The sequence below is a fragment of the Penicillium waksmanii genome (assembly GCF_028829765.1).
Source record: "Penicillium waksmanii strain IBT 27052 chromosome Unknown utg000005l:1.0-5232799.0:1.0-5237142.0, whole genome shotgun sequence".
Taxonomy (NCBI): domain Eukaryota; kingdom Fungi; phylum Ascomycota; class Eurotiomycetes; order Eurotiales; family Aspergillaceae; genus Penicillium; species Penicillium waksmanii.
The window spans coordinates 2,214,447-2,229,395 of NW_026643252.1; the positions used below are offsets into that span (position 1 = coordinate 2,214,447).

Below are 14,949 nucleotides of genomic sequence, written 5' to 3' on the forward strand. Positions count from 1 at the left end.
TGAAAGTTGTCCCTTACCCCTGCGGATTCGAGCCTGGTGGTGCTATCAGCCCCGCAGCTGACCTTGTCTACTCCCCACGGAAAGCATGGTGCTGCCACTCGCCACGGAGGGTACACGGCTAGACCCCAAGTCCAAGTCCAAGGCCAAGCCCCAGGCCCCATCTCATTCCCCCTGCCTATTTTGCCGAGGGTAGGGCTGAGTGGTGGGTTCCCATAGCTAACATCCTGTGAAGTACTCTGTAGTTGACACCATGCCGAGAGAAAAAGAATATGTTTATGCTAGTTAACGGAGCTATTTCGAGGATTCAGGGATCATTCAAGTTCAAGTTAGGAACCTCTAGTACATATCCATTGAATAAATTTATAAATTAATGGTCACAGATATTGAAGAAGATACTAGTGGAAACCTTTCAAGGTTGTAGCCGTTCAAGTCCTCGGGGAATGCATTCAACCCCACCAACTTCATGCAGATCAAGCCGCCAACATAGTGCATGGCGGGCGGATTATTGATAAAGGAAGAGAAACGAATCAAAAAGAAGAAAAACTCCAAAGGCACCACATTAGACGCATAACCATTCAGAATCCAACTAAGACTTCCAAGATCCCAGACTTCAAGTACCCAATTACCGACGAGCCTTCTGTTTCCTTCTTCAACCTAACTGGTCGTATTTCAATTTTCAGTCTTCTTGGCTGGCTGATCGTCCGAAGCAACAACGAGAGTGTTTGCTTTGCTCATGGTCGACTCTTGTGAAAGTGTTTTGTGTAAGTCTTCTTCGGGGATTGAGGGTGGGCTGCGATGTTTCTGAACTTTTCGCTGGACAAATTTCCATGCGTCCTTTGCGACTTGAACATCAGTGCGTGGAGCTGAGCCATCCGTTGATCGTTGAAGGGAACCGGCGCCGGCCATTATGATTATTATATCAGAGGAATATAGAGGCTTGATTGATGATAAACTTGAATTCTTGTACGTCAAGCAGAGCCAATTGTAACGAGAGAGCAGTATAGCAGATTGAAGTTACAATTCTTCGACCCGGGAGAACTATGGTTTAAATAAGCATTCCAGGACCACTTTTACAAATTCATCATGACTCATGGGCAATGCCATCCCCCTGTAAGATCGGAGATAACTGCTCAGCTCCAGGGCTTATTTCCAGTTAAAGATGACTGGTGCTGCCTAGACAGAACTGAAGAAACAAGCCTTCCTAGGCTCCAGTAAGACGCATAGTACATGAGCGATCACTTTCCGCTTAGAGTCGCCGCTTTGAAATACATTCACGTTGTACTTGCTATAAATCGATCTAGCCAAAGCGGCTACAATATTAAAGGATTATGGATTAGGCATCCAATGCGATGACGGCTTTCGGTGCTAACCCATGGTTACACCCTAAGCCTTTGACTAGCCCTCTTCCGACGCCGACACAGCCTAGAAGCCGGAATGAGACCGGACCCCGCAGTTCGAATCGCGTCAACACTGTACGGAAAGAAGCAAAAGCAACCATCGATGTACGCAAATATTTCAGGAGAGCATGACCTCTTCCTTCAAGTAAATGGTTGAAGAACCCTCTGATACTACTAGTACTCCTAGCGGCCACTTTTTGCAAAAGATTGTTGACCAATATATTATATTTTGAGTCGATGATGCATTGTTTGTCCCTAGTCGTCACATCGTGATCGATGTTTCGAATCAAAAATAGACAGCATGACTCAAGTTTAGAGACCTCAGAAAAGTGGCATACAATTAGACTTTCCACCAAAGAAAGAGTGAATCGCGGCTCTCGTATTGCTCTAGGGCAGCTTACCAAGCTTCGCTTACCAATATTGACCCAAATCTATGAAGGATTCAGAATAATTGAAGGAAAATTTCGGTACTGAGCGATTTCTTCTTGCTGAACTGATTAAACAACATCTGCTTTGACACCCATCGTTGCCAGTAATGAAACGCCCTGAAAGATTGCCAGAAGCATGAACAACGGCGCCGGGAAAAGACCCACAGTCCTGCTGTAAGTAGCATTCATCACAGCAGGCATGACAACCCGAGAAATCGCATGCAAAAAGCTCAAAATTCCAAGTAGCTGACCTATTTGATCACTGGACACGTACGCGGTGAGACAGGATGTTAAAAGAGGAGATATGGGAGCAGACGATGCAACAATCAGAGATGAGATGATGAACGCGCCAGGGGTTTGAGCTAAAGAAATGCCAATGTAACCCATAACTTGGAGAATCAAGCAGAACTTGACAGCACCCATCTCGCCAAACTTTAGCAGAGAGACACCGGAAGCCCGCCTGTCACACCGACGTACAAGCGTCATTGCCTTGGGGAATAGCACAATTAGCACGAGGACACTCCACGATGATGTCAAAGCCATCACTAAACTTTGGATGGTTGGCGTCCAATGGAATAAATATCCTGGATACGCCAACTGAAGCGGGCTGATGCCTAGGTAAACACCAAAGACAACAAAATCTACGAAGGCTAGAAGAGCCATATTTCTTCGTCGTGAGATACTTGACGTACGAATCGACTTGAGTGATGACCACATCGACCGAATTCCGTTTTCTTCTGATAGGTGCTCTGTATCAACCATGTTTATGGAAGAACTTTGGCGCGACTCCGGCAGGATGAAGCGAAAGATCAAGCCGAGGGGTAAGTGGCTGCAAACAGCGACCTCAAATATGAATTGGAAGGAGCTGAAAGCTGTAAGAAGCACACCCGCAATGATAGGACCCAGTACCAGAGTGCAGAATAAACTAGCTTGTAGATATCCAAATACGCTCGCGCGATCTTTAAGGGGAACGAGATCGGTGATATATGCTTGCGACGTGCTCATCGAGACGATAAATCCACCGCTGAGGCCCTCGGCAGCGTATCCCACGAGAAGCCAGTATACATCTACCGAGTCGGGATACCAAAGAAGAAGGAGAAATAAGACCTCCTTTATGAGAGGACCTACTGCGGTACAAGCAAGGATTCGTCTTCGACCGATCCGATCCGACAGAGAGCTCAATATTGGCGTCGAAATGGCACCGAGAAGACCGGACGCTATTTCGCGGTAGAGTAAAAATTGCGATAGTTGTGTTTGTGCATGCTCGTTCCCAAGACAATTGTCAAGTTCTTTAAAAAGATCCTGGCCCTTAGTTTCTGATTTCCCCAAGGAATTCTTGCTTTCTGAGTATCGCTGGTGACATATCAAGGCAAATGTAGAGTTGAGTTCGGGGACAGTCAAGATGCCAAAGACCATAACGTATATGGTGTAGAGACAGATGATCCATGCTGGCTACAATATCGTCATGTTAGCCATAGCCCACAAATTATTGTTAATGGAGGCGACAGAGGGAATTTGGGGCATACCGAGGGTTGACGAAAGCGCGCCCAATAAGATTTAAAGCCTCGGTCTTTCCCGCCAATGTCGTCATAGCCGATACTCGCTGAGCTCGAAGTACAAGGGCCTTTGCTCTGTAGGGATATAAGGGGCTTATTCTCTTCGTCGGGTTCATTGGACCTCATTCTGTTGTAAGGTTAATGACGATTTGAAAAAAAAAATGGAGAATACGGGGCCATCTAGCAGGAAAAGTAAGACTAAGAAGTAAACTTATAAGGCTGGCCGTTAAACTGCGCGCGATGTGATATCATACACATGTTCACCTGCAGTCACTTTGCACCTGCAGTCACTCTTCATCACGGAGAAATGCTCACGCGGGTCGTGCAAACAACCCGCTTTTCCCGCGCACATACGAGTATACAGAGTACTAATGTGCATGACATTTGCATCTGCGGTGGAGTGGAGAGACCAGCTGCAAGACTACACCGACTTTCGGGCCGTTCCCGTTAGTCTAAGCCTCCGAGTCTTTGTTTTTCTTGAAGTACTTCGAAAATTCTCTTGGTCTCCTCTGCCGTTCATGGCCCATTTAAATCCAGCAAGAGAATATCAAGCGTAGGTAGTAAACGGCCCACGGGAACCACATGGCGATTAGTAACTGTATCAGGTACGCTCTGAATGCGTGCCTGTGTCACTTGTTGACCAAGGTTACACAATCGAGGCCTGTTCCCACGAGGTGAAGCCCTCCATCAACCATCAACACTGATTGGATCATTTGGCGCATAGATTTCGGTGGTGAACTTGAACCAGGGAAATGATGGATCACTCGGTTAGTAGATCTGGTCCCTAAATAGAATTCACTTAATGCTGGAGTCCCCCTCTCGGTGTGAAAGATAATGGGGGCTCGTATCCTGAGTCTGTAAGGAAATGACACACATCATTCTTGGTGATACGCAAGCAAAGCAGAGGAAAGAGAAAGAGAAAGAGCACCAACACCAATAGTAATATAGAGGTTTGAAACACAAGTATACACCTACAACTACTCCTATAATGCTACGGCTACTGCTATGGGGCTTCTATTTTCAAGTTACTTGGTCTGATACTAGTCATATATAACCACTGGCAGATATCGGGTTAATTTCGTCGCCCCGCTCAAGCTGTTTCACAGTTGGCAGTGCCCGCGGGCGCTATTGTACCTCCGCCAGCCCATGCACCTGAATGAGCCTCTCATCACGAGCATCAGCCAGCTCCGCCCCCATCTCCCGGCGAACCTATCCGTGAGTAAATCACAACGAAGGACCTCATCTGTCCATGCGGTCATTCAGGTGGTCACACGGCTAGAGTGTATCTTGTATTCAAGAGAGTCGAGGGTCGAGAGCCGAGACCATAAGCAGAAAAGTCAAGAAGCTCGTATACTGCTGTCCAGGCGCTTTCCGCGGCTATGGCTTCGTCCGGTGTAAAGAACTGGGTTTCATTAGTTACTACATATTAGTTAGTATACACATACCTTTCTGTGGTGAACAGAAACGCATCCCATCAACGTCTCCATAGTCCATCTTACCCAATACAGACCATACCAAATATACGGGTGGAATTGGTGAGAACAGGCCGGTAATAACAGTGTAATACTGGGGCCGCCCCTGCACGGCGGGAGCGGAGAGACCCTCGGGAGCTTCCAATCGCGGCTCATTCAAGTTCAACTCCAGATTGACCTCATCGCCATTGATTCCGTCGAATGCGACACCAACACCGCCCATACCGATAATGATATTCGCATATACGACACTACACCCTCAATAAACTCCTCTCACCTACCTCCCACTGCCCCATAGCCACCATGTGGCGGGATCGCACCAATCTGTACACATTACCCCGACAGCTAGGCCCCGACCCTCGCTGCCACAGCATAGCTCGCGATACTAATCGATTGCGTCTTCTACTAGCTATATCTCCTACCGACAATCCTTCGCACACCACCCCTCTAAAAAGCCCCGTTTTGGCGGCCCCTCCAATGGCTTCGATACGTCCCAGCCGGAGGAGAGCCGCCGCCTGATTTCCGAGACGGGCGGCTTCGAAGAAGATGGCGACATGGTTATTGAGATGGATCTGCTCCCGCCGCGCTGGGTCGATGTACAGGAGGAGGTCTCTGAGCACTTGGCCGATATTGCGCAGAAGTCCTCGGAACTGGATAAGTTGCATCAGAAGCACCTATTGCCTGGGTTCGGAGACGAGGATGTACGCAGAAAGGACGAAGGCACTATCGAGCGTCTGACGCAGGATATTACTCGGAGCTTCCACGATTGTCAGAAGGCTATCCAGCGGATTGAGACGATGGTTCGTGAACAGGCTGGTGTCACGAGCGGCGAGGAGACCATGGCGAAGAATATCCAGATCTCCTTAGCACAAAGGGTTCAGGAATCCAGTGCCAGGTTCCGCAAGAAACAGAGCACTTATTTGAGAAGTATGGATCCCCCCCAGATGCCCCCTTGATCAACGAGGGAACTATGACTGACTGGCGATTTACCTTGCAGAACTCCGAGACCTGGACGGCATCTCAACGCCATTCGATAGTGCACCTACGCCCGCCCAAAACCCGTATACAGATCCTTCTCTGATGGAGTCGGACGCAGACAAATCCTTCTCGCAGACGATGTTAATGCAGACGTCGCAACGACAAGCGGGCGTAAATGATGCCGCGATAGCGCAACGCGAGCGGGAAATCAATGACATCGCCAAGGGTATCATCGAGCTGTCCGACATCTTCCGCGAACTTCAAAGCATGATCATCGACCAAGGAACCATGCTCGACCGCATCGACTATAATGTCGAGAAAATGAACACTGATGTCAAGTCCGCAGATACGGAACTGAAAGTGGTAAGTTTGTATCTATAGAGTGATGCTTTTTTTTTCACTTGTCTTCAATCGGCCAGAGCTGCTCTAACTTGCTTTCGCAGGCCACTAATTATCAACGACGGACTACCAAGCGGAAGGCGATGTTACTATTGGCGCTTGTGGTTATTGGATTGATCATCCTCTTAGTCATTAAGCCGAAGAAAAGTAGCTCGCCATCCCCACCACCACCTGATGATGAAAGTTCCAACAATATTCGCGCTGTGATAGCGTCGGTGGATCGTCTTAGAAGGCACTCGTCGTCACGGCGATTTGCAAGAGACAGGTGGATGGACCCAGATATATTCCGATAACGATCTCACTCGTCTTCATAGTACCATAGTTAATAGAGAAGCGCGGAATGACCATTGTATCACTATAACTTCAAGTTGAATACCTCCAGTCCGCTTGTAGCAACCTTGGAAGACTTATAATCTACTACTATCATTACTAGTATGGGGAAGAAAGCATAGGTAAACTCTGACATAAGCTGAAAATGGAATCCATTGGATGTATTCTCATCACGAGATCATCGTCCCTCCCTAGGTACAGAAATACGCAGTATGTACCACGCGCGAACCATTTAGGACAAGTAGATAAACGCAAAACAAAAGGCTCCTGCGTACAGGTAGAATCTGAGAGGAAAAAGGAAGTGCGCAAATAAGCCTCCGCTTATGCTCATTGCTGCCCTTGCTGTGCAATCAGCTCTGCTACATCCGCATCCAAATCCTCATTCGCGAACTGTGCATAATCCTCCTCACCGTGGGCTACTTTACGCCGCTTGGCCGCACCATTGCTGAGATCAAAGTCGTTACCGCCGCCAGGTGAGAGATCAGATGGATCTGGGAAGGAAATTCCATTGTCAGGCTGGCCCATGTGGGGAATGACAAGGGCGTCAGGCAAGGGGGCGGATGGCTCTTCTGAGAAAGGACCATGGCTAGCCTGTACATGTGCCTGCTCCGGTTTGGGTGACCCTACCGGGGTGAGAGCTTCCACCGGAGGAGGAGTCAATGCTTCGACCTCGGGCCGGGCATAATCTGCACCATCGCCGCCTTGATTTTGACCACCGGCGCTCTCGTCCGTGAACCCGCGAACGATTGCATCTTCAACATCGCGCCTCTTGGATTCCGTTTGTGTCTTCTTCTCAGTAAGCTCAGTGGCCAAGGTCTCTTCCTTTGCGAGCTCCGTGCGGTTCGTCGCAAGAAGCTTCTCAAGTCCGTCGATCAAGGCCCGTCGCGACTTGATCACTTCCGACACAGAGCTTTCGGCATTGGCGAGGGTCTTGAGCAAGGAGCTGAGGCGAGCTGCGTGGACAGGAGGAAGTGGCTGGTCTTCGGGGTTCTGAAGTTTTTCGAACTCCGCGTTGGCGATCTTAGCCGAGGTATTCGAGGACATAGCGGCTTTGGTAAGGGCGACTTGCAAGGGGGCCAGCGGCTGAATTTCGGCTGGAGTAGATCCGCTCGAAGCGTCCTTGAAAAAGGAGCCCCCGAGAGGCTGCTTTTTGGTCGTAGACCGCGTCTTGTCGATATCTGGAATCGGGTCTAGGTCAGAAAACTAGTGCAAGCTGCTTCGAAGAGACACGAAGGAACTTACCGTTCACACGAGCGTCGATCGCATCGAGTACCGGTATATCAAACACATTGCGCTGCCTCCATACTTCAATCACCCGACGTAGTTTCCCTTGGATATCCACCGAGGAGCCTCTGTATGCCGTGGCCGAGGCCTCTGCGATAATCTATGCCTTTGTCAATCTTGACTCCCGAACTTTCCAACTACAATGATAGCAACTCACCGGCGCAAAAGCATCCAGGAATTCGCCCCTTCCTCGGGCTTTCGATTGTTGGGCGACCTCTTTGGGTAGTCGTTAGTCGGATACAACAGGAATGCAATCGAAGGTGTCACGTACCATTAGCGAGGTAAACAAGGCTCAGCCGCTTAGGGGGTTGCGCATCACGAAGCTTTTGAAGCCAGATTTGCGCAGTTCGATCAGCGTGTCGCCTGTGAGTAGAGATCCAGATTAGCGTTGTCACAATACAGCGAAAGACCTCAGAGTGTACCTATGAAACATGACCCATTGAGCGACAGTAACGATGCTTTCTTGGGTCTCATTCAGAGTAGAGAGCTTTGCCTTAACGGCATCATCCGTGTATGCCATGTTTGGAAAGTAATATGAGCCTTGTGGGTAAGAAAAGAGGGACTGAGGAGGGTTGTTGGTGTGTGGAGCTGTTATCGCAAGAGCAACAATAGCAAACGTGAGGAGGTGTAGCCAGGCTGCGACGGTGAAACCGGGGTTATAAGGATGTGTCACCGTCGAAATATAAACACCAGCTATATCAGACCGGACAGGCACGAACAGAAACAGCCAAACCAATTGTGAAGATCATATGCTGTGATAGGAAAAGTGAAGCTGTGTCATATTGAAGAGGCAAGCTGTTCTCACCGCCTTTGCCAGTGACGGACGGGCACTCCGGGGGTCTTGCCGGGCAACAACTGTCACTTCAACACTCACTTCTGCTTTCCCATTTAGATCTCCGACCTTTTCTGGATCTGCTTTCATTTTCTTTCCATTCCTTGCCTCTTTACACTACCTTGAAAAAGCAACTTCTCATTCAGCGACATGGCTGACCGCTTCCCTTCTCTGGAGGACTTCTCTGAAGGTACACTCCACCCACCTGCACGAGGGGCCCATCCGCGAAATCATGAACTGACATTGTTATCTCTTCAGGCCAAACCGAGGTTGTTGATAACACTGGCGTCGGCCAGGACGACTTTCTGGCCCGTGAGCGCGCCGCTCTGGGTGAAGACGCCGACCAATTCGCGACCCCTCAAGACCACGCCGCCGACGGCAATGATGACCTGCTTGGTGGTGGAAGCAATGATACTCCCGCGGAGGACCTAGGCGGATTCGAGTCCTCATTCCCATCAGTGGAGACCCAGAACCAGAATGAGGTATGAACTAGATGTTATGCCCCTCCCCTAGAAATTCAAGTTTGAGTTGCGCTGACGAGATGGTTAATTGATATAGCGGGTTGCCCCTGGCGGTACCATCACAGGCACTGGATCTCCTTTCCCTCCCACCGGATACCCCAGTACTCAGGAGCCCGAGACAGAGGCGGAGCCCGTCCGGTAAGTCCGAGGAACCCCTCACCTGGCAGGGCGCGTACTGTTTACAGTTCCCCCCTTGTCCCACCTTTCTATACAATCAAGCTAACGGGTGGGTTCTCTTTGTACAGTGAATGGCGCGAGAAGCGTGACGCCGAGATCGCCCGCCGCGCAGAGATCTCGAACGAGAAAAAGGAGGCTACCGTCAAGAAGGCCCAGGAGGACGTCGATGATTTTTACGTCTCATACAACAACAAGGCCGACAAGCACCGTGCCCAGACCAAGACCGAAGCCGAACAATTCCTCACCAACCGCGAGGACACCTCTGCCGGTGGTACCAGCTGGGAGCGCATTGCCAAGCTGGTCGATGTCTCCGGTAAGGGCTCTGTCGGCGGTGGCAGCGGCTCTGGTAAGGAGCGCTTCCGCGAGTTGCTCGTCGATCTGCGGAAAGACCAGGAAGCTCCAGGCGCCAGCGGGATCTAGGTTGCTTTACGTTTTGAGTTAAAAGGGTGGACGTTGGGGGAATGTGTGATGCGAAATGTCAGAACCCGCCTCGGATCATTGACGCCTGGGCGTTTGATGAATTTGAGGATTCCGCTGCTCTTTTCTTTAGCCATACAGCAGTATGCGTCAGTCTGGATTTAGAGGTGTTCGTTTTTTTCTTTTTTTCTCTTCCTTTTCTTATTTTACCCCGTCCTGTTATTGAATTTTTCTTCTCTCTCCATGCAGCGAAGCCTCCAGGGGGTATGTGTAATTTAAATATTTCAGACTGATGGCGTCGTCAATACCAGTACTCATGATTTATCCGTTGTATCCTGCTGAAATGTACAGTCGATGATAGTCTAGTTCAAACCCCAAGGGTTGACAGCAAGAACTTGAATCTGGGAATACGATGATGACACCCATAACTTCGAACAGACCGGTTTATCAGAACCCTCGTCCATGGATCATGCCATTGCTAAATCAGTTTCTGCATGGATCCTCTGGAGATTGGAAGTAGATTTATCCTACTGCCCCCCAGACAATCCACTGGTATGGATTACAGCTTAGTAGTAGTTGCCAAACAAGCAAATGGCAAATACAGGACATTTTGTTACTTACTAGTACTTACTACTCTAAATGACACTACTTCATCACAACGCTAAGTGACGGTAGATTGAACGCCCAAAGCGGCTACATTTGACGCCGTTTTAATCGTCCATTTCACCAAGATCTAAGTCATTATAGTATTACGTGGTTAAAATTAAACCAGTCCTATTTTTTGCTTCCGGGTTGCTCCCTGGGTGCTTGTTGCTACTCAGGGTGCTCTGGATAGACAATCAGTCATTTCACCAGGATCTCTTTGGCTATTTGAGCGTCCTGACAGTCCCGTGGAAAGCGAAACTTGTTGCTTGCTCTTGGCAGCTCTACCAGACACCCTCCTCAGGGCTATCTTCATTTACCTTTTGTTTAACAAAACATCTGTCAAAATAACTAATCGAAAAAGTTGTTGAGGAGAGCAGTTGTAACTCTTCGAGATGAATGAAAACGAAGAAACGTGTTTAGAGAGGCATTGGGGCCCTTGATTACTGGCAGTTGTTGATAAGTTAATGATGAGGTATTGTTAAAATAGTAGCTGCTGACTTTTGGGGACTCAATGAACAAAGTCGGTAAAAGATGTTATTGGAGTCGACGGTTAGAAGAACATGAAGCTATTGTCGAGGGAGGGTTATGATGGATGACATTCTTCAACAATTGACTTCAACAACTTTAATAAGAGATATTCTCGAAATTCCTTCTTTTTCCCACCTTTCAATCGATGCATTGAGATTGACTCTGCCAATATTTATTATCTTCAATGACGATCTCTTCGATCTTTAGTTCAAGCCATCTATGAACTTGATATTTTCAACGACTTAAAATGATTCCTTCTCAAGAATTACCGTAAACTATTCATTTGTCTGTGTCATATAATGAAGACGAAGTGGGGATATGAAGACTGTGTTTCTTCGCTGGACTTCGACTGTGGAAACGAGGGAGCTTATATCCTTCAAAGACTGATGTATGGCCCACTCTTTGTCTGGAATGTGGACAACTTCAAATGACGGGAGCCCCCGATACGAAATATCTGCGCTATAGCTATAAACTGAACTTTGATATGATTTCAGCTCTGGAAGCCGGCGTTCTGGCTGAGAGCGTGACACAGTGGCGTCGTGGAAATCATCATGTGTTCTTCGCGAAACAGCTTCAAGTCGAACTTCGTGGCGTATCATCTGATTTATTTCAGAAGCGCAGAAAAGGTTTGGCATGTCGTCTCGAGTGAATGGGCCAGTTGCATCTCCGTGGCTTGCTCAAATGGAGGTCATCCTGCCAAACCAAGAAGAGGTTCAAGTTCCTCGGGCTTACCCGGTGAACGGGACGGCCCCCTGAAGAACCGAACGCCACCCCGACCCCACAGTTCTAAGGGTGCAGTATCGGGTTACTAGACTTGTTTTCCGTTATAATATGTTAAAAGACTGAAGAAATAATAGCCGAGGCTATTGAAGCCACGCGGCTGCGCCGATCCTGAACATTTCCCATGGCCCCCTGGGGAATAGATGCTGTTTATGGCTATGTATATTTTGTGCTAAACGACGCCAGCCTTCAGCAACTGGCTTCGCAGAATTTGACTTGCCGCCAAGCTTAAAAATGTCTGACCTGGTCTCCTCTTTCTTTCCGCCAAATAGTAACTACGGCGTTCTATATCTATTCTGGGGTTTCCGTCCTGAGAGAATTAGAAGTCCAGCATACATCGGATTCGGAATAAGGGCGAACACCGACAGGGGAAAATAGATTAACGTTTTGGAAAAATCAGACTGAATGTCAGATGAGAAGAAAGGGAAATAAACATCGATAGATTTTGCTCTCCAGAAATTACCTTGAAAGAAAAGAAGTGCACTGAGGGGGAGAGAGATCATTGCCGGAGGCCGGTTTCAACACCTTGAGCTTTTAAGCGATGGGTGGATGCTTACCAGTCAGTATTTTGAGTCAAGATAGGCGAAGTGTCACAAGATGTATTGGCTTAAATGACCCTTAATTCCGAGGGTGTACCTAGGTAGCAGGCGACGTGGCACTGATTGACAGACTATGGGTACTTCTGTATCGAACTTGAACGTGGGCGCGTTGGAAGCGCACGTCGACAAAATATGTATAAAAAGACACCGATTGCCCGTAAACCTTCTCACCTGAATACTATCATACCCCAAAGATTCTGGCAGAATATCTTTGAACTTTCAGTTCTTCCCTCTTCTTCAACATGGGACAGGTTATTTCTGCCATTAGAGAGTCCGTCAAGGAGGCGGACAAAGTTGCCGAAGAAAAGGCAAAGCAGGAGCTTGACATTCTTCAAAAGCTTGTCGATTCAAAACTGAATGAATTTCAGTCTGAGATTAATGAGTAAGTAAGACCGAACGTCCTTTATGGCCATATAGTGAATCTCAATTTTCTACAAACAGGCGGTTCTTGAACCCAGACGCGACGTCCAAGACTCAGGTTCCCGGCATTCGCGCCCTCAGATGGGAACGACGTTCCCTGACTAACATATCCGACAAGGTTAATATACTCTCTATGAAGTAAAGTTGAAGGGTAACTAACTTTGCATAGCCAGCGGATTCGATCAGTGAGACTGTCGACCAATTCTTCAGCGCTGGAGGAGAAAAGACCACCGATGCAGTGAAAGAGGGCTTCAAAGTATGCACTTGATAGTACGTATAGTCAGACAAATGCTAAAAAGAAACCAGGGAGTCGTCAAAACAGCTCTTAATGTCTTCCTTGCCAACGTGGAGGTAGGAGAGTTTTCGGAGGAGAAGTTCTTCGTCTACATGGTTCACAACACCATCATCAGAGTCGATGTAAAGGTACATACGCTACCCCCTTAATTTGCCGTATTCAGAGAATGGCTAACTTTATGACAAAAAGCTGTGGCGCTGGAATTTTGCCGGAGAGGGCTTTTCAAGCAAGTACAAGAGCGTCCTTGGATGTGAGTCTTGCCACACTAGCAAAAGGATACTTAGCACTCACTGACCCCATCCTGGCTAGACATTATGTGCATCTCGGCAGTAGATCCAAGCAAGCTCCATACGGCGGAGTTCATCTACCTCATTAGCGAATATGCCGGTGAGTACCCTAACTTTAGTCTCTGGTAGTTTGTCTCCTAATTCCCTATAGGTGATGAGGAAGAGAATGTCAACAAGTATATCGATACTATGCAGAAGATGTACACCGCCGCGAGAAAGATGAAACAGAACAATCGGATAACGGAATACGCAAAGGATGATTAAATTTCGTGAATTTTTCGGCTCCCCTGTCTCATGCAGTGTGAGAAGGAAGTAGATGATTCAAGGCCACCTGGCGTACATTGGAGACAATGCACCTTTTTTGAGGCCATGTGGGTTATCACACTTATAAGCTTAGCTTTTTTGAAATGATGAAACTTGAGGGATTTCCCCTGCTCGCATAAATTAGACTTTATGTCAAGGTTCCATTATTTAATACTAAATCAAGATTGTCCATAAAGGCGTTTCCATCACTAGCCTTTTTTGTCCACTATTCTTTCCTTTGCAGAATAGCAGAGTCAGTAGACATAAGACTTCCAATGTTCAACTTGTCAACTGATATATTGCAATGAAATGCTAGTATATTCAAAAAATAATCGTTACAGAAATGCTCAAATTGGACGAACAATCACAATTACAGGTTGTAAGTGTGAGACTGGATCTTGATGCTTGACACGGTGTAGACCTTGTTATCAGTTGTTTTCAGACCGGACGAGGTGACTTCGTTGAGACCCAAGGTGCCAGCAAATGTAGAGTCAGCAGCATTCAAGATGATAGTGGTGTCAAGGTATTCTGTGAGAAAAAAGTCTATTAGCCCACTAGATCTAAGTGATAATATTCACACAGAACTAGCAAACTCACCATGTGCCGCAGTGGTGCTTTGGCATGCATCATCCTGGCACTCGACAGCAGTGCCCCAACCCTGTGCTTGTCCAGAACCTATAACGAGCATTAGATAGAGCATAGAACTCATCTAGAGAAAGGAGAATACTTACTGGTAGAAAGAGTAGAAACGCTCTCCCCGTTGATGTAGACTGTTTGGTCATAGTTGCCGGTGTCATCGTTGTACTTGTCTATCGTCCTGTTAGCCTTGGAAAGATAATAGAAGGTGACATTCCCACAATGCATTGTTAGTTCATCGCCGTAAGAAGCAGGGACCTGCTTCCCACCGAGCTGCTCTCCTTGAAGAGTACTAGCCCAAGTGCACCATTGACCGGATTTCGCTCCACAATTACTATCAAAAGTTAGCCAGTGCCTGCAAGAAGCTCCTCCTCGAATGGCTTACGCATTAGGGTCGGAGAAAGAAACAGCGAGAGCCTGAATCAAGTCACCACCGCTTGTTCCCATGCCAGGCCACAGGGCGAGACGGTCTTTCTGAGGGCTCGGAGTCTCAGGAAGGACCAGTGTGGTGTTGGCTTCGCGGATCCATGACTGTGTAGGGCCGAGAGAGAAGGCCGGTCCAAATCCGACGGTGTCTTGGGCACTGACAAAACCGATTAGGGCGAGGGCTGCAATATTTCCGAGAGTGTTCATGCTTGCTGTTCACGGGATGAGTTTTGTGTTGC

At 47.9% G+C, this 14,949-nt stretch overlaps 8 protein-coding genes across 8 annotated transcripts; 3 read left to right on the plus strand and 5 right to left on the minus strand.

Annotated features, from left to right (window-relative positions):
• Positions 1-669: 669 nt before the first annotated feature.
• N7481_005723 (uncharacterized protein) lies at positions 670-906 on the minus strand (the record flags this gene model as incomplete). The annotated part of the gene is made up of 1 exon (XM_057264942.1): positions 670-906. One exon carries the CDS (start codon positions 904-906, stop codon positions 670-672), a length of 237 nt encoding a protein of 78 aa, XP_057122662.1.
• Positions 907-1,894: 988 nt separating this feature from the next.
• Positions 1,895-3,507, minus strand: N7481_005724 (uncharacterized protein; the record flags this gene model as incomplete). Its single annotated transcript, XM_057264943.1, has 2 exons — positions 1,895-3,277; positions 3,352-3,507. 2 exons carry the CDS (start codon positions 3,505-3,507, stop codon positions 1,895-1,897), a joined length of 1,539 nt encoding a protein of 512 aa, XP_057122663.1.
• A 1,141-nt stretch (positions 3,508-4,648) lies between these two features.
• On the minus strand, positions 4,649-5,076 carry N7481_005725 (uncharacterized protein; the record flags this gene model as incomplete). The annotated part of the gene is made up of 2 exons (XM_057264944.1): positions 4,649-4,758; positions 4,827-5,076. 2 exons carry the CDS (start codon positions 5,074-5,076, stop codon positions 4,649-4,651), a joined length of 360 nt encoding a protein of 119 aa, XP_057122664.1.
• Positions 5,077-5,156: 80 nt separating this feature from the next.
• Positions 5,157-6,523, plus strand: N7481_005726 (t-SNARE syntaxin TLG2; the record flags this gene model as incomplete). The annotated part of the gene is made up of 4 exons (XM_057264945.1): positions 5,157-5,179; positions 5,263-5,780; positions 5,851-6,194; positions 6,275-6,523. The coding sequence occupies 4 exons, from the start codon at positions 5,157-5,159 to the stop codon at positions 6,521-6,523; spliced, it is 1,134 nt and encodes a 377-aa protein (XP_057122665.1).
• A 364-nt stretch (positions 6,524-6,887) lies between these two features.
• N7481_005727 (CTD-interacting domain-containing protein) lies at positions 6,888-8,364 on the minus strand (the record flags this gene model as incomplete). Its single annotated transcript, XM_057264946.1, has 5 exons — positions 6,888-7,750; positions 7,803-7,944; positions 8,002-8,060; positions 8,116-8,207; positions 8,276-8,364. The coding sequence occupies 5 exons, from the start codon at positions 8,362-8,364 to the stop codon at positions 6,888-6,890; spliced, it is 1,245 nt and encodes a 414-aa protein (XP_057122666.1).
• A 444-nt stretch (positions 8,365-8,808) lies between these two features.
• Positions 8,809-9,794, plus strand: N7481_005728 (clathrin light chain CLC1; the record flags this gene model as incomplete). Its single annotated transcript, XM_057264947.1, has 4 exons — positions 8,809-8,866; positions 8,935-9,158; positions 9,235-9,335; positions 9,443-9,794. Coding segments are annotated over 4 exons (735 nt in total), but the record flags the coding sequence as incomplete, so codon positions are not given.
• Positions 9,795-12,585: 2,791 nt separating this feature from the next.
• On the plus strand, positions 12,586-13,609 carry N7481_005729 (uncharacterized protein; the record flags this gene model as incomplete). Its single annotated transcript, XM_057264948.1, has 7 exons — positions 12,586-12,725; positions 12,785-12,881; positions 12,933-13,019; positions 13,070-13,186; positions 13,248-13,308; positions 13,368-13,445; positions 13,497-13,609. 7 exons carry the CDS (start codon positions 12,586-12,588, stop codon positions 13,607-13,609), a joined length of 693 nt encoding a protein of 230 aa, XP_057122668.1.
• A 409-nt stretch (positions 13,610-14,018) lies between these two features.
• On the minus strand, positions 14,019-14,917 carry N7481_005730 (uncharacterized protein; the record flags this gene model as incomplete). The annotated part of the gene is made up of 4 exons (XM_057264949.1): positions 14,019-14,176; positions 14,246-14,323; positions 14,380-14,618; positions 14,670-14,917. 4 exons carry the CDS (start codon positions 14,915-14,917, stop codon positions 14,019-14,021), a joined length of 723 nt encoding a protein of 240 aa, XP_057122669.1.
• Between the last annotated feature and the right edge of the window lie 32 nt (positions 14,918-14,949).